The sequence below is a fragment of the Camelina sativa genome, chromosome 14 (genome assembly GCF_030686135.1).
Source record: "Camelina sativa cultivar CO46 ecotype springtype chromosome 14, ASM3068613v1".
Taxonomy (NCBI): domain Eukaryota; kingdom Viridiplantae; phylum Streptophyta; class Magnoliopsida; order Brassicales; family Brassicaceae; genus Camelina; species Camelina sativa.
Genome location: NC_141893.1, coordinates 19,885,810 through 19,904,863, shown reverse-complemented (window position 1 = coordinate 19,904,863; position 19,054 = coordinate 19,885,810). Strand labels below are relative to the sequence as shown.

General features: G+C 39.7%; 1 protein-coding gene across 1 annotated transcript; it reads right to left on the bottom strand.

The window, feature by feature from the left end:
• Positions 1-4,154: 4,154 nt before the first annotated feature.
• Positions 4,155-8,832, bottom strand: LOC147928444 (uncharacterized). Its single transcript, XM_087486142.1, has 4 exons — positions 8,426-8,832; positions 7,876-8,039; positions 6,299-6,883; positions 4,155-5,194 (listed from the first exon to the last, which is right to left on the bottom strand). Exons 1-4 carry the CDS (start codon positions 8,830-8,832, stop codon positions 4,155-4,157), a joined length of 2,196 nt encoding a protein of 731 aa, XP_087342268.1.
• Between the last annotated feature and the right edge of the window lie 10,222 nt (positions 8,833-19,054).

The window sequence follows — 19,054 nt, the reverse complement described above, 5'->3', positions numbered from 1 at the left end:
TAGACACCGCTTTTACCCATTTTGTCCCGAAACAGGATTAAACCGATAAAACATTGATTCAAAGCAGTAAACAGCTTTTTTACTGTTTCTAGGGTCAGAATGTGTGATAATTAAATGCATTTGACTAATTGTAAGAGTTCGGGATGAATTTGGAGTGTTTAGACAACACTTAAACATGTTTGATCTCAAAACAGGCCTAAACCGAGAAAACAGACTAAAACCGAGAAAAAAAATTGATTCGACGCAGTAAACAGCTATGTAACTCTTTCTCGGGTCATAATATGTAACAATCCAATGCATTTGACTAATTATAAGAGTTCGGGTTGAATTTGGAGTGTTTAGCCACCACTTTTACCCATTTTCTCCCGAAACAGGCTAAAACCGAGAAAACATTGATTCGAAGCAGTAAACAGCTTTGTTACTGTTTCTAGCGTCAGAATGTGTGACAATTTAATGCATTTGACTAACTGTAAGAGTTCACGATCAATTTAGAGTGTTTAGACAACACTTAAACCCGTTTTATCCCAAAACAGGATTAAAAAAAGAAAACAGGCTAAAAACCGAGAGAAAACATTGATTTGAAGCAGTACACAGCTATGTTACTCTTTCTAGGGTCAAAATATGTAACAATCCAATGCTTTTGACTAATTATAAGAGTTCGGGTTGAATTTGGAGTTTTTAGCCACCACTTTTACCCATTTTGTCCCGAAACAGGCTAAAACCGAGAAAACATCGATTCGAAGCAGTAAACAGCTTTGTTACTGTTTTTACGATCAGAATATGTGACAATCCAATGTATTTGACTAATTGTAAGAGTTCGGGATGAATTTGGAGTGTTTAGACAACACTTAAACCCGTTTTATCCCAAAACAGGCTTAAACCGAGAAAACAGACTAAAACCGAGAGAAAAAATTGATTCGACGCAGTAAACAGCTATGTAACTCTTTCTCGGGTCAAAATATGTAACAATCCAATGCATTTGACTAATTATAAGAGTTCGGGTTGAATTTGGAGTGTTTAGCCACCACTTTTACCCATTTTCTCCCGAAACAGGCTAAAACCGAGAAAACATTGATTCGAAGCAGTAAACAGCTTTGTTACTGTTTCTAGCGTCAGAATGTGTGACAATTTAATGCATTTGACTAACTGTAAGAGTTCACGATCAATTTAGAGTGTTTAGACAACACTTAAACCCGTTTTATCCCAAAACAGGATTAAAAAAAGAAAACAGGCTAAAAACCGAGAGAAAACATTGATTTGAAGCAGTACACAGCTATGTTACTCTTTCTAGGGTCAAAATATGTAACAATCCAATGCTTTTGACTAATTATAAGAGTTCGGGTTGAATTTGGAGTTTTTAGCCACCACTTTTACCCATTTTGTCCCGAAACAGGCTAAAACCGAGAAAACATCGATTCGAAGCAGTAAACAGCTTTGTTACTGTTTTTACGATCAGAATATGTGACAATCCAATGTATTTGACTAATTGTAAGAGTTCGGGATGAATTTGGAGTGTTTAGACAACACTTAAACCCGTTTTATCCCAAAACAGGCTTAAACCGAGAAAACAGACTAAAACCGAGAGAAAAAATTGATTCGACGCAGTAAACAGCTATGTAACTCTTTCTCGGGTCAAAATATGTAACAATCCAATGCATTTGACTAATTATAAGAGTTCGGGTTGAATTTGGAGTGTTTAGACACCACTTTTACCCATTTTGTCCCGAAACAGGCTCAAACCGAGAAAACATTGATTCGAAGCAGTAAACAGCTTTGTTACTGTTTCTAGCGTCAGAAATGTGTGACAATTTAATACATTTGACTAATTGTAAGAGTTCACGATCAATTTAGAGAGTTTAGACAACACTTAAACCAGTTTTATCCCAATACAGGATTAAACCAAGAAAACAGGCTAAAACCGAGAGAAAACATTGATTCGAAGCAGTACACAGCTATGTTACTCTTTTTAGGGTCAAAATATGTAACAATCCAATGCGTTTGACTAATTATAAGAGTTCGGGTTGAATTTGGAGTGTTTAGCCACCACTTTTACCCATTTTGTCCCGAAACAGGCTAAAACCGAGAAAACATCGATTCGAAGCAGTAAACAGCTTTGTTACTGTTTTTAGGATCAGAGTATTTGACAATCCAATGCATTTGACTAATTGTAAGCGTTCGGGATGAAACGCCTTAGATTCTTTGTTAAACAATTTTAAGTTTCCTATGCCTTGAATTGGTATTTTATCACCATTAGCAATAACAACATTTCCCTTAGTTGGTTCTATATTATTTAGCAAATTCGAGTTACTAATCATATGGTGGGAGGCACCCGAATCTACTACTTGTTAGAATTAGCGAAAGACTTGAGAGTTTAGAAGAGTTGAGATAGAGAGATTAGGTGAACAAATAGAATAAGAAGAAGAAGAATCGGTTCCACTAGAATAGACTTATACAATTGTTGTCTTACAACCTTTAAATAGACACTAGAAGTAGCGCAACCTTCCTAAGACAAGAATAGAAACAAGTGATAGTGACATTAGGAGAGAGGTGTATGCGACCAAGGTGATAGTGACCCATCCGTTGGCTTAAGAGAACATGTGACTTCTTCCTCTTCTCACTCCAACGGCTAGAATAGATGATTCTAGACCTCTTGTATGGGCCGAGCACACACACACTCCTCTTGTCTCGTTATTTTGGCCCATATGACATTGAGTGTGGTACGGTGTCCGTACGGTACGGTCCTATGTCCGTACGGTCACCTTGTCCGTACGGTCACCTTGATCAATACTCCCCCTCAAGCTTAGCCAAATGCATTGGCTAAGCTTGGAACCCGTGAAGCAGCACCTCATTAAAAACCTTGACTTAGAAAACCTCATGGGACAAAACTAAGTCAAGGGAAAAAGAGTGTTCTGTCCACGGATTAGAGAAGATGATTAAGGTCTTGTGATGTCTACAAGTCCTAGTTTGTTATGAATATAGTCACAAACCTTAGGACTCGCAGACTTGGTGAATATATCAGCCAATTGATCTTGATTCCGAGTATGACACGGTAATACCACACCTTCCTCAATCTTCTCCCGAACCTTGTGGCAATCGCTTTCAATGTGTTTAGTTCTCTCATGGAAAACAGAATTGGTGGCTATGTGGATTGCAGCCTCATTATCACAATGCATAGTGATCGGTTGCTTTGTGTCAATACCAAGATCCTTGAGCAGCCCCTTTAACCAAGTCAACTCATTTGTTAGCTTCCGCATTGCTCGATACTCGGCCTCCGCGCTTGAACAAGATACCACCTTTTGCTTCTTAGACTTCCATGTGACTAGATTTCCACCAATGAAGGTACAATATCCAGTGGTTGACCTCCTATCCAAGGTATCTCCATTGTAGTCCGCATCACAGTAGCCCACTATCTCAGTGTTATCGTTCTTGCCCATCCAGATGCCTTGACCCGGACTCCCCTTGAGATAGCTGAGAATCCGCTCGACCATGCTCCATTGATACTTGGTTGGAGCTTGCATGTGTTGACTGACCTGGTTCACAGCATAACATATGTCAGGGCGCGTAATGGTAAGATATATCAACTTACCTACAAGCCGGCGGTAGCGTGTGACATCCGGGAACGGCTCATCCATGGGTGCCCGTGGTTGGCCTTCTTGTGCCCGAATGCTCTCCCCCTTTCGCTTGAGCTGGTAGTCCTCATCAAGTGGTGTAGGAGCCGGAGACGCGCCAAGCTTGCCCGTTTCAGCCAACAAATCAAGGGTATATTTGCGTTGAGAGAGGAAGAGCCCCTCCGGAGATCGACAGATTTCAATGCCAAGGAAGTATTTGAGTTCCCCTAGGTCCTTAATATCAAAGGCAGATTTGAGGTGCTGTTTGGTGTCCTCAATGCCAGCCTTATTGTCGCCAGTCACAATGATGTCGTCGACATAGATAAGCACCACCACAAGGCCAAGAGATGTTTGAAGTGTAAACAGAGTGTGATCGGCCTCCGATCGGCGAAAACCTTGAGTCTTGAGGGTAGAGCTCAGTTTGTGATACCATGCACGCGGGGACTGTTGGAGGCCATAGATGGCCTTACGGAGCCTCAAGACTTTCCCGGGAGCGACCAGGTCTTCAAGGCCCGGAGGAGGCGTCATATAAACTTCTTCGTCTAATTATCCTTGAAGAAACGCGTTCTTGACATCCATCTGCCATAAATCCCATGAGAGGTTGACGGCAATGGAAAGGACGACCCGAACCGTGTGGAGTTTGGCTACCGGTGCAAACGTCTCCGTGTAGTCAGCACCATACGTTTGGGTGAAGCCGCGTGCAACCAACCGGGCTTTGTGACGTTCAATGGTGTCGGTGCTTAGGAACTTGATGGTGAAAACCCATTTGGAGCTCACGGCCGTTTTGCCTTTGGGAAGGTCGGCTTCGTCCCACGTGTGGTTCCGGATCATGGCACCAGTTTCGTCATGGACAGCCTCTAACCATTCCTTGTGGTTCTTAGCCTCGTCATAGGTTTGAGGGACCCAGTGAGCATCAACTTGGCCAAAGAATGCTTGGTGATCTCTTGGGAGCAGCTCAAGTGAACAGACCGCCTGGATAGGATGGGCAACGGCTTGGCCGTTGTAATAGACGCGCTTATCTCTCCAAGTGGATGGATGAGATTTAACACGGTCACTCCTTCGTAGGACCGGTTGCATAGGCAGAACGACACCAGAGGATTCAATACTGCCTTCGTCCGTAGTGGCCCCATCCGAGTGACCTCCGGTACCGGCCAAGGGTGCTGCGGTAGGTGGCATGGGGGCAGGGTCACCATGGCCGCCAGCTACGGGTGGGCTTGGCTCAGGAATAGTGTGATCTGAGGGGAAGTCACCTTCAGGGACAGTATCATGATCCTGCCTTCCTACTGTGGATGGCGGACGAGGCGCGGACCGGATAGGACCTGTTGGCGGAGACGGTTGACCAAGATGATCGAGAAGAAACTTTAAGCTGGAGGCCCGGTCATTTGGTGAGTGTGAGAGGTCCTTAAGGCTGTCCCAATCCTTATTATCAAAGTAGCCAATATTCTCCATGAACCGAACATCTCTAGAGACATATAACCGGCTTGTGGTTGGGTCATAGCCCTTGTACCCCTTTTGAGTCGTTGAATAACCGATGAACATACACTTTGTGCTTTTCGCATCCAGTTTGCTTCGCTGCTCTCCAAGCACTAACACAAAGCAAACACAACCAAAGACGCGTAAGTGATCAAGAGATGGTTTAAATTTGTTTAATACCTCAAATGGTGACAGATCATTTAGAACTTTGGTTGGTATCCGGTTGATCAAGTAACATGCGGTCATCACAGCATCCCCCCAATATCTCTTTGTAACATGTGAGTGGAACATCATTGATCGCGCAACTTCCATGAGGTGTCGGTTCTTCCTTTCGGCCACACCATTTTGTTGGGGTGTATAGGGACAACTAGTTTGTTGGAGAATACCATGCCTAGAGAGATGTTCTTTGAACTTGTGACTTGTGTATTCCCCACCATTATCCGACCTTAGCACCTTAATTTTAGCATTGAAGTGATTAGTAACATAATTTTGAAAATTAACAAAGGCATCAAACACCCTATCTTTAGATGGTAATAGTGTGACCCAAGTATATTTCGATTTTTCATCAATAAATGTCACAAAATACTTGTTATTATCCCTAGATAGGCATGGTGATGTCCATACATCCGAATGAACTAAATCAAAGCAATGTTCATAAATAGTAGTTGACTTTGGAAAAATAGACTTGCAATGTTTTCCAAGGATACAAGACTCACAACTTGAGTTATCAAAAGAAACACTAGGAAACATTAAACCAAGTGCACGAGAATGTGGATGACCTAGCCTAGCATGCCACACCATATTCGAATTAACAACAAAACAAGATTTAATAGATGTATCTAAGTTTGGTGAAGTTTTCTCTAGGACATAGAGATCTCCACTCCCTTGTTCTTCTCCAAGAACTTTCCCAGTCTCAATATCCTGAAAATGAACACTATTAGGACCGAAGATAGCATAGCAATTCAAATCATTAGTGGCCCTCTTAACCGATAAAAGATTAGAAGTGAAGGTAGGCATAAAGAAAGCTTTTGAGTATTTATCAAACAATTTCAAGTCCCCTACTCCTTTCACAGGTATGTGTTCTCCATTAGCAATAATAACACTCCCTAAAGCCGGTTTTATGTTGTTAATTAGACTAGGGTTACTGATCATGTGGTGAGAAGCACCCGAGTCAACAACAAGAGACCTACTTGGTTTAGAAGCAAGAAACGAGTTACCGGATTCTTTGAGTGAGGCAATGGAACGAATAAGGGCCTCTATATCAGACTTCCTCACCACCTCTCCATAGGACGCAGTCATGGCCGTTTCTTCTCCTTGCCTTGATGGCCCGGCCCCTTTTTCACCTACCGCTTCCTTGGAGAGATTTGCTTTGAACTTTGCTGGTTTAAGATGGGGGTGAAGTATCCAGCATTTGTCCTTCATGTGACCCTTCTTCTTGCAGTGGTCACACACCCACACCTTCCTTTCTTCCTGCTTGTACACGCCCTTATTTGTCGTGATTAGCTCCCCCTTACCACTAAATAGATCGAGTGAGCCTTGTTCCTTTTGAACTTGGGAACACACTTCTTCAAAGCTAGGAAGCTTGTCTCCTCTTAGAATGTGCTTCATGAGGTCGTTAAAGGCTGGGTTGAGTGTGAGTAGGACACCAAAGATCTTGTCTTGCTCTTTCCTCTCATTAAGAACCGTCGGATCTAGGGAACTTGGCCGTAAGGCCTCAAGCTCCGACCAAAGGGCCCTGAACTTACCAAGGTGCTTAGTAAACTCCAAGTCATCTTGGCTCAGACTGTTGATGGCTCTCTTAACTTCAAAGACTCGAGTCAAGTTCGAGACATTACCATACACGCTTTTAAGCGTTTCCCAAAGCTCCTTGGCCGTCTCGCAGTAGGAGTAGGCTTCAAGGATTGGCGTATCTAGGGAGTTCTGGAGAACAGACAGGACCACTTGGTCTTCTTGAAACCACTTGGCCTTTCTCTCGTTTTCTTCCTCTACTTCCCCTTCAGAAGCGCCTTCATCTTCTCCTTTGAGGTTTTGCTTTGAAACATAGTCGGTTGTGACATGACTCCAAAGGCCACGACCTCCAAGGGCGGTTCTTGTGGTTCTTGTCCACAGAAAGTAGTTTGTTCCCTTAAGAACAACCGGTGTAACAAGAGGTTTAGCGTTTTCCATGGCTTGGATGCTATGGACCGTTGGATAAAGCGTTTACCCGGAGAATAAGAACGGTAAGGATGAGAGGTAGAGTAAGGCGAGTTAGAGAATAAGAGAATAGTGGAACTAGATTGTCAAGAACAACAACCTTGCTCTGATACCATGTTAGAATTAGCGAAAGACTTGAGAGTTTAGAAGAGTTGAGATAGAGAGATTCGGTGAACAAATAGAATAAGAAGAATAAGAATCGGTTCCACTAGAATAGAATAGTACAATTGTTGTCTTACAACCTTTAAATAGACACTAGAAGTAGGGCAACCTTCCTAAGACAAGAATAGAAACAAGTGATAGTGACATTAGGAGAGAGGTGTATGCGACCAAGGTGATAGTGACCCATCCGTTGGCTTAAGAGAACATGCGACTTCTTCCTCTTCTCACTCCAACGGCTAGAATAGATGATTCTAGACCTCTTGTATGGGCCGAGCACACACACACTCCTCTTGTCTCGTTATTTTGGCCCATGTGACATTGAGTGTGGTACGGTGTCCGTACGGTACGGTCCTATGTCCGTACGGTCACCTTGTCCGTACGGTCACCTTGATCAATACTACTAGGGAGTTATTAAGCTTTAGGGTAGAAAAAGTTTTACCACTTGACTCCTTGAGAGCCAAGGACTTAAAGAAGGCCTCCAAGTCAGATTTCCTCACATAGTCTCCGGAAGCCACCTCTTCACCGTTCTTCGAGGAACTGCCGGTCTGGACTTGTTCGTCCTTGGTGTGAGTCATGTTGGCTCTCGGATCTTTGTGATGGTGACTTGGGCGCAAGTGAGGGTGTAGAAACCAACATTTCTCCTTAGTGTGGTTTTCCTCTTACAATGCTCAAATCCTCCCTTTGGCTTCCAATCCTTTTGCTTGAAGACTCCTTTGTTGGCCGTGACTAGCTCCCCCTTACCGCTAAACAAGCCGAGAGAGCCTTGTTCTTTTTGTATCTGTGCACACACATCATCAAGGCTTGGGAGCTTGTCTGACCTTAGGATGTGCTTTATGAGGTCGTTGAAGGTAGTGTTGAGGGTGAGGAGCAGGGCGAAGACCTTGTCTTGTTCCCTTCTCTCGTTGAGTATGGCCGGGTCCATGGTGTTTGGCAGGAGCATCTCAAATTCAGCCCAAAGTGACCTAAACTTCCCAAAGTGTTTGTTAAACTCCATATCCTCTTGACTCAGGTCATTGATAGACTTCTTTACTTCAAAGACTCGGGTGAGGTTGGAGATATTGCCGAAAACATTCTTAAGTGTCTCCCATAATTCGCTAGCTGTCTCACAGTACGAATAGGCTTCTAATATGGGAGCCTCAAGAGAGTTTTGAAGTATGGAGAGGACAGTTTGGTCTTCTTGGAACCACTTAGCCTCTTCTTGAAGCTTGGCCTCTTCTTCATCTTCTTTGATGGTTTCATTTCCATCTTCTTGAGTGACTTTCTTTGGAGCTTTTCCACCTTCGATGTGGCTCCAAAGTCCGCGGCCACACAACGCGGTTTTCGTGGTTCTTGACCACAGGAGGTAGTTGCCTCCCTTCAGGACAGTAGGAAGAACAAGCGGTTTGGTGTTCTCCATGGTAGTATGCTATTGACCGCCGGGTAAAGTTTTTGACCGGTGGGTAATATGAAAGAGAATAGAAAGCGAACAACAAGAATGGAGAATCAAGACTTAGAGATTTAGAGAATGGAGTTGGTTTTGTCAAGGACAGAAACCTAGTTCTGATACCATGTTAGAATTGCAGAACTACTAAGGTAGAATAAGAAAAGAGAGAATGAAGGATAGAATGCTTAAATCAGAATAGTTCTTATGTTGTTACATGGCCTAATATATAGGCGAAGAGAACATAGCCGTTGGATACAAAAGGAAGAAGATTAGCCACTTGCTTGGGCATGTCGTGATCATTCTTAATGGTGAAAGCGACATGCCATTCCCTTGTTTGACTCGCCAAGCTTCACCAACTGAAGGCACACGTGACTCTCTATCCATGGGAGATATTTCATTCCTTCTAGATCCTTCTCCCTCATGGGCTTCTTTCTTATAAGGCCATTGCAGCTCATCTCATTCTTATTTCCCTTATGGCCTAATGGCCTAACGACCTGGCCTGTACGGACGCTTGTACGGATGTTCGTACGGACGACCTTATTATCAAGTCCTCGATCAATAGTAAACAGCTATGTAACTCTTTCTAGGGTCAAAATATGTAACAATCCAATGCATTTGACTAACTATAAAAGTTTAGGTTGAATTTGGAGTGTTTAGACATCACTTTTACCCATTTTGTCCCGAAACAGGCTAAACCGAGAAAACATCGATTCGAAGCAGTAAACAGCTTTGTTACTGTTTTTAGGATCAGAATATGTGACAATCCAATGCATTTGACTAATTGTAAGAGTTCGGGATGAATTTGGAGTGTTTAGACAACACTTAAACCCGTTTTATCCCAAAACAGGCTTAAACCGAGAAAACAGGCTAAAACCGAGGGAAAACATTGATTCGAAGCAGTAAACAGCTATGTAACTCTTTCTAGGGTCAAAATATATAACAATCCAATGCATTTGACTAATTATACGAGTTCGGGTTGAATTTGGAGTGTTTAGACACCGCTTTTACCCATTTTGTCCCGAAACAGGTTAAAACCGAGAAAACATCGATTCGAAGCAGTAAACAGCTTTGTTACTGTTTCTAGGGTCAGAATGTGTGACAATTTAATGCATTTGACTAATTGTAAGAGTTCGGGATAAATTTGGAGTGTTTAGAAAACACTTAAACACGTTTTATCCCAAAACAGGCTTAAACCGAGAAAACAGACTAAAACCGAGAGAAAAAATTGATTCCAAGCAGTAAACAGCTATGTAACTCTTTCTAGGGTCAAAATATGTAACAATCCAATGCATTTGACTAATTATAAGAGTTCGGGTTAAATTTGGAGTGTTTAGATACCACTTTTACCCATTTTCTCCCGAAACAGGCTAAAACAGATAAAACATTGATTCGAAGCAGTAAACAGCTTTGTTACTGTTTCTTGGGTCAGAATGTATGAGAATTAAATGCATTTGATTAATTGTAAGAGTTCGGGATGAATTTGGAGTGTTTATACAACACTTAAACATGTTTGATCCCAAAACAGGCTTAAACCGAGAAAACAGGCTAAAACTGAGAGAAAACATTGATTCGAAGCTGTAAACAGCTATGTTACTCTTTCTGGAGTCAAAATATGTAACAATCCAATGCATTTGACTAACTATAAAAGTTCAGGTTGAATTTGGAGTGTTTGGACACCACTTTTACCCATTTTGTCTCGAAACAGGCTAAAACCGAGAAAACATTGATTCGAAGCAGTAAACAGCTTTGTTACTGTTTCTAGGGTCAGAAGCAGTACACAGCTATGTTACTCTTTCTAGGGTCAAAATATATAACAATCCAATGCATTTGACTAATTATACGAGTTCGGGTTGAATTTGGAGTGTTTAGACACCGCTTTTACCCATTTTTTCCCGAAACAGGCTAAAACCGATAAAACATTGATTCGAAGCAGTAAACAGCTTTGTTCCTGTTTCTAGGGTCAGAATGTGTGACAATTTAATGCATTTGACTAATTGTAAGAGTTCGGGATAAATTTGGAGTGTTTAGAAAACACTTAAACCCGTTTTATCCCAAAACAGGCTTAAACCGAGAAAACAGGCTAAAACCGTGAGAAAACATTGATTTGAAGCAGTAAACAGCTATGTAACTCTTTCTAGGGTCAAATTATGTAACAATCCAATGCATTTGACTAACTATAAAAGTTTAGGTTGAATTTGGAATGTTTAGACACCACTTTTACCCATTTTGTCCCAAAACAGGCTAAAACCGAGAAACATCGATTCGAAGCAGTAAACAGCTTTGTTACTGTTTTTAGGATCAGAATATGTGACAATCCAATGCATTTGACTAATTGTAAGAGTTCGGGATGAATTTGGAGTGTTTAGACAACACTTAAACCCGTTTTATCCCAAAACAGGCTTAAACCGAGAAAACAGGCTAAAACCGAGAGAAAACATTGATTCGAAGCAGTAAACAGCTATGTAACTCTTTCTATGGTCAAAATATGTAACAATCCAATGCGTTTGACTAATTATAACAGTTCGCGTTGAATTTGGAGTGTTTAGACACCACTTTTACCCATTTTGTCTCGAAACAGGCTAAAACCGAGAAAACATTGATTCGAAGCAGTAAACAGCTTTGTTACTGTTTCTAGGGTCAGAATGTGGGACATCCAATGCATTTAACTAAATGCAAGAGTTCGGGATGAATTTGAAGTGTTTAGACAACACTTGAACCCGTTTTATCCCAAAACAGGCTTAAACAAAGACAAAAGGCTAAAACCGCGAGAAAACATTGATTCGAAGCAGTACACAGCTATGTTACTCTTTCTAGGGTCAAAATATGTAACAATCCAATGCATTTGACTAATTATACGAGTTCGGGTTGAATTTGGAGTGTTTAGACACCGCTTTTACCCATTTTGTACCGAAACAGGCTAAAACCGATAAAACATTGATTCGAAGCAGTAAACAGCTTTGTTACTGTTTTTAGGATCAGAATATGTGACAATCCAATGCATTTAACTAATTGCAAGAGTTCAGGAATAATTTGGAGTGTTTAGACAACACTTGAACCCGTTTTATCCCAAAACAGGCTTAAACAAAGAAAAAAGGCTAAAACCGCGAGAAAACATTGATTCGAAGCAGTACACAGCTATGTTACTCTTTCTAGGGTCAAAATATGTAACAATCCAATGCATTTGACTAATTATACGAGTTTGGGTTGAATTTGGAGTGTTTAGACACTGCTTTTATCCTTTTTGTCCCGAAACAGGCTAAAACCGATAAAACATTGATTCGAAGCAGTAAACAGTTTTGTTACTGTTTCTAGGGTCAGAATGTGTAACAATCCAATGCGTTTGACTAATTATAAGAGTTCGGGTTGAATTTGGAGTGTTTAGCCACCACTTTTACCCATTTTGTCCCGAAACAGTCTAAAACCGAGAAAACATCGATTCGAAGCAGTAAACAGCTTTTTTACTGTTTTAGGATCAGAATATGTGACAATCCAATGCATTTGACTAATTGTAAGAGTTCGGGATGAATTTGGAGTGTTTAGACAACACTTAAACCCGTTTTATCCCAAAACAGGCTTAAACCGAGAAAACAGGCTAAAACCGTGAGAAAACATTGATTCGAAGCAGTAAACAGCTATGTAACTCTTTCTAGGGTCAAAATATGTAACAATCCAATGCGTTTGACTAATTATAAGAGTTCGGGTTGAATTTGGAGTGTTTAGCCACCACTTTTACCCATTTTGTCCCGAAACAGGCTAAAACCGATAAAACATCGATTGGAAGCAGTAAACAGCTTTGTTACAGTTTTTAGGATCAGAATATGTGACAATCCAATGCATTTGACTAATTGTAAGAGTTCGGGATGAATTTGGAGTGTTTAGACAACACTTAAACCCGTTTTATCCCAAAACAGGCTTAAACCGAGAAAACAGGCTAAAACCGAGAGAGAACATTGATTCGAAGCAGTAAACAGCTATGTAACTCTTTCTAGGGTCAAAATATGTAACAATCCAATGCGTTTGACTAATTATAACAGTTCGCGTTGAATTAGGAGTGTTTAGACACCACTTTTACCCATTTTGTCTCGAAACAGGCTAAAACCGAGAAAACATTGATTCGAAGCAGTAAACAGCTTTGTTACTGTTTCTAGGGTCAGAATGTGGGACATCTAATGCATTTAACTAAATGCAAGAGTTCGGGATGAATTTGGAGTGTTTAGACTACACTTGAACCCGTTTTATCCCAAAACAGGCTTAAACAAAAAAAAAAGGGTAAAACCGCGAGAAAACATTGATTCGAAGCAGTACACAGCTATGTTACTCTTTCTAGGGTCAAAATATGTAACAATCCAATGCATTTGACTAATTATACGAGTTCGGGTTGTATTTGGAGTGTTTAGACACCGCTTTTACCCATTTTGTCCCGAAACAGGCTAAAACCGATAAAACATTGATTCGAAGCAGTAAACAGCTTTGTTACTGTTTCTAGCGTCAGAATGTGTGACAATTTAATACATTTGACTAATTGTAAGAGTTCACGATCAATTTAGAGTGTTTAGACAACACTTAAACCCGTTTTATCCCAAAATAGGATTAAACCAAGAAAGCAGGCTAAAACCGAGAGAAAACATTGATTCGAAGCAGTACACAGCTATGTTACTCTTTCTAGGGTCAAAATATGTAACAATCCAATGCGTTTGCTAATTATAAGAGGTCGGGTTGAATTTGGAGTGTTTAGCCACCACTTTTACCCATTTTGTCCCGAAACAGGCTAAAACCGATAAAACATTGATTCGAAGAAGTAAACAGCTTTGTTACTGTTTCTAGCGTCAGAATGTGTGACAATTTAATACATTTGACTAATTGTAAGAGTTCACGATCAATTTAGAGTGTTTAGACAACACTTAAACCCGTTTTATCCCAAAACAGGATTAAACCAAGAAAGCAGGCTAAAACCGCGAGAAAACATTGATTCGAAGCAGTACACAGCTATGTTACTCTTTCTAGGGTCAAAATATGTAACAATCCAATGCATTTGACTAATTATACGAGTTCGGGTTGTATTTGGAGTGTTTAGACACCGCTTTTACCCATTTTGTCCCGAAACAGGCTAAAACCGATAAAACATTGATTCGAAGCAGTAAACAGCTTTGTTACTGTTTCTAGCGTCAGAATGTGTGACAATTTAATACATTTGACTAATTGTAAGAGTTCACGATCAATTTAGAGTGTTTAGACAACACTTAAACCCGTTTTATCCCAAAACAGGCTTAAACCGAGAAAACAGGCTTAAACCGAGAAAACAGGCTAAAACCGAGAGAAAACATTGATTCGAAGCAGTAAACAGCTATGTAACTCTTTTTAGGGTCAAAATATGTAACAATCCAATGCATTTGACTAACTATAAAAGTTTAGGTTGAATTTGGAGTGTTTAGACACCACTTTTACCCATTTTGTCCCGAAACAGGCTAAAACCGAGAAAACATCGATTCGAAGCAGTAAACAGCTTTGTTACTGTTTTTAGGATCATAATATGGGACAATCCAATGCATTTAACTAATTGCAAGAGTTCGGGATGAATTTGGAGTGTTTAGACAACACTTGAACCCGTTTTATCCCAAAACAGGCTTAAACAAAGAAAAAAGGCTAAAACCGCGAGAAAACATTGATTCGAAGCAGTACACAGCTATGTTACTCTTTCTAGGGTCAAAATATGTAACAATCCAATGCATTTGACTAATTATACGAGTTCGGGTTGAATTTGGAGTGTTTAGACACCGCTTTTACCCATTTTGTCCCGAAACAGGCTAAAACTGATAAAACATTGATTCGAAGCAGTAAACAGCTTTATTACTGTTTCTAGGGTCAGAATGTGTGACAATTTAATGCATTTGACTAATTGTAAGAGTTCGGGATAAATTTGGAGTGTTTAGAAAACACTTAAACCCGTTTTATCCCAAAACAGGCTTAAACCGAGAAAACAGGCTAAAACCGTGAGAAAACATTGATTTGAAGCAGTAAACAGCTATGTAACTCTTTCTAGGGTCAAAATATGTAACAATCCAATGCATTTGACTAACTATAAAAGTTTAGGTTGAATTTGGAGTGTTTAGACACCACTTTTACCCATTTTGTCCCGAAACAGGCTAAAACCGAGAAACATCGATTCGAAGCAGTAAACAGCTTTGTTACTGTTTTTAGGATCAGAATATGTGACAATCCAATGCATTTGACTAATTGTAAGAGTTCGGGATGAATTTGGAGTGTTTAGACAACACTTAAACCCATTTTATCCCAAAACAGGCTTAAACCGAGAAAATAGGCTAAAACCGAGAGAAAACATTGATTCGAAGCAGTAAACAGCTATGTAACTCTTTCTAGGGTCAAAATATGTAACAATCCAATGCGTTTGACTAATTATAACAGTTCGCGTTGAATTTGGAGTGTTTAGACACCACTTTTACCCATTTTGTCTCGAAACAGGCTAAAACCGAGAAAACATTGATTCGAAGCAGTAAACAGCTTTGTTACTGTTTCTAGGGTCAGAATGTGGGACATCCAATGCATTTAACTAAATGCAAGAGTTCGGGATGAATTTGGAGTGTTTAGACAACACTTAAACCCGTTTTATCCCAAAACAGGCTTAAACCGAGAAAACAGGCTAAAAACGAGAGAAAACATTGATTCGAAGCAGTAAACAGCTATGTAACTCTTTCTAGGGTCAAAATATGTAACAATCCAATGCATTTGACTAACTATAAAAGTTTAGGTTGAATTTGGAGTGTTTAGACACCACTTTTACCCAGTATGTCCCGAACCAGGCTAAAACCGAGAAAACATCGATTCGAAGCAGTAAACAGCTTTGTTACTGTTTTTAGGATCATAATATGTGACAATCCAATGCATTTAACTAATTGCAAGAGCTCGGGATGAATTTGGAGTGTTTAGACAACACTTGAACCCGTTTTATCCCAAAACAGGCTTAAACAAAGACAAAAGGCTAAAACCGCGAGAAAACATTGATTCGAAGCAGTACACAGCGATGTTACTCTTTCTAGGGTCAAAATATGTAACAATCCAATGCATTTGACTAATTATACGAGTTCGGGTTGAATTTGGAGTGTTTAGACACCGCTTTTATCCATTTTGTCCCGAAACAGGCTAAAACCGATAAAACATTGATTCGAAGCAGTAAACAGCTTTGTTACTGTTTCTAGGGTCAGAATGTGTGACAATTTAATGCATTTGACTAATTGTAAGAGTTCGGGATAAATTTGGAGTGTTTAGAAAACACTTAAACACGTTTTATCCCAAAACAGGCTTAAACCGAGAAAACAGACTAAAACCGAGAGAAAAAATTGATTCCAAGCAGTAAACAGCTATGTAACTCTTTCTAGGGTCAAAATATGTAACAATCCAATGCATTTGACTAATTATAAGAGTTCGGGTTGAATTTGGAGTGTTTAGATACCACTTTTACCCATTTTCTCCCGAAACAGGCTAAAACAGATAAAACATTGATTCGAAGCAGTAAACAGCTTTGTTACTGTTTCTTGGGTCAGAATGTGTGAGAATTAAATGCATTTGATTAATTGTAAGAGTTCGGGTTGAATTTGGAGTGTTTAGACACCACTTTTACCCATTTTGTCTCGAAACAGGCTAAAACCGAGAAAACATTGATTCGAAGCAGTAAACAGCTTTGTTACTGTTTCTAGGGTCAGAATGTGGGACATCCAATGCATTTAACTAAATGCAAGAGTTCGGGATGAATTTGGAGTGTTTAGACAACACTTAAACCCGTTTTATCCCAAAACAGGCTTAAACCGAGAAAACAGGCTAAAAACGAGAGAAAACATTGATTCGAAGCAGTAAACAGCTATGTAACTCTTTCTAGGGTCAAAATATGTAACAATACAATGCATTTGACTAACTATAAAAGTTTAGGTTGAATTTGGAGTGTTTAGACACCACTTTTACCCAGTTTGTCCCGAAACAGGCTAAAACCGAGAAAACATCGATTCGAAGCAGTAAACAGCTTTGTTACTGTTTTTAGGATCATAATATGTGACAATCCAATGCATTTAACTAATTGCAAGAGTTCGGGATGAATTTGGAGTGTTTAGACAACACTTGAACCCGTTTTATCCCAAAACAGGCTTAAACAAAGACAAAAGGCTAAAACCGCAAGAAAACATTGATTCGAAGCAGTACACAGCGATGTTACTCTTTCTAGGGTCAAAATATGTAACAATCCAATGCATTTGACTAATTATACGAGTTCGGGTTGAATTTGGAGTGTTTAGACACCGCTTTTATCCATTTTGTCCCGAAACAGGCTAAAACCGATAAAACATTGATTCGAAGCAGTAAACAGCTTTGTTACTGTTTCTAGGGTCAGAATGTGTGACAATTTAATGCATTTGACTAATTGTAAGAGTTCGGGATAAATTTGGAGTGTTTAGAAAACACTTAAACACGTTTTATCCCAAAACAGGCTTAAACCGAGAAAACAGACTAAAACCGAGAGAAAAAATTGATTCCAAGCAGTAAACAGCTATGTAACTCTTTCTAGGTTCAAAATATGTAACAATCCAATGCATTTGACTAATTATAAGAGTTCGGGTTGAATTTGGAGTGTTTAGATACCACTTTTACCCATTTTCTCCCGAAACAGGCTAAAACAGATAAAACATTGATTCGAAGCAGTAAACAGCTTTGTTACTGTTTCTTGGGTCAGAATGTGTGAGAATTAAATGCATTTGATTAATTGTAAGAGTTCGGGATGAATTTGGAGTGTTTATACAACACTTAAACATGTTTGATCCCAAAACAGGCTTAAACCGAGAAAACAGGCTAAAACTGAGAGAAAACATTGATTCGAAGCTGTAAACAGCTATGTTACTCTTTCTGGAGTCAAAATGTGTAACAATCCAATGCATTTGACTAACTATAAAAGTTCAGGTTGAATTTGGAGTGTTTGGACACCACTTTTACCCATTTTGTCTCGAAACAGGCTAAAACCGAGAAAACATTGATTCGAAGCAGTAAACAGCTTTGCTACTGTTTCTAGGGTCAGAAGCAGTACACAGCTATGTTACTCTTTCTAGGGTCAAAATATGTAACAATCCAATGCATTTGACTAATTATACGAGTTCGGGTTGAATTTGGAGTGTTTAGACACCGCTTTTACCCATTTTTTCCCGAAACAGGCTAAAACCGATAAAACATTGATTCGAAGCAGTAAACAGCTTTGTTACTGTTTCTAGGGTCAGAATGTGTGACAATTTAATGCATTTGACTAATTGTAAGAGTTCGGGATAAATTTGGAGTGTTTAGAAAACACTTAAACACGTTTTATCCCAAAACAGGCTTAAACCGAGAAAAGAGACTAAAACCGAGAGAAAACAATGATTCAATGTCGTAAACAGCTATGTAACTATTTCTAAGGTAAAAATATGTAACAATCCAATGCATTTGACTAATTATAAGAGTTCGGGTTGAATTTGGAGTGTTTAGACACCACTTTTACCCATTTTGTCCCGAAACAGACTAAAACCGAGAAAACATTGATTCGAAGCAGTAAACAGCTTTGTTACTGTTTTTAGGATCAGATTATTTGACAATCCAATGCATTTGACTAACTGTAAGAGTTCGGGATGAATTTGGAGTGTTTAGACAACACTTAAACCCGTTTTATCCCAAAACAGGCTTAAACCGAGAAAACAGGCTAAGACTGAGAGAAAACATTGATTCGAAGCTGTAAACAGCTATGTAACTCTTTCTAGGGTCAAAATATGTAACAATCCAATGCATTTGACTAATTATACGAGTTCGGGTTGAATTTGGAGTGTTTAGACACCGCTTTTACCCATTTTGTCCCGAAACAGGCTAAAACCGATAAAACATTGATTCGAAGCAGTAAACAGCTTTGTTACTGTTTTTAGGATCATAATATTTGACAATCCAATGCATTTAACTAATTGCAAGAGTTCGGGATGAATTTGGAGTGTTTAGACAACACTTGAACCCGTTTTATCCCAAAACAGGCTTAAACAAAGACAAAAGGCTAAAACCGCGAGAAAACATTGATTCGAAGCAGTACACAGCTATGTTACTCTTTCTAGGGTCAAAATATGTAACAATCCAATGCATTTGACTAATTATACGAGTTCGGGTTGAATTTGGAGTGTTTAGACAC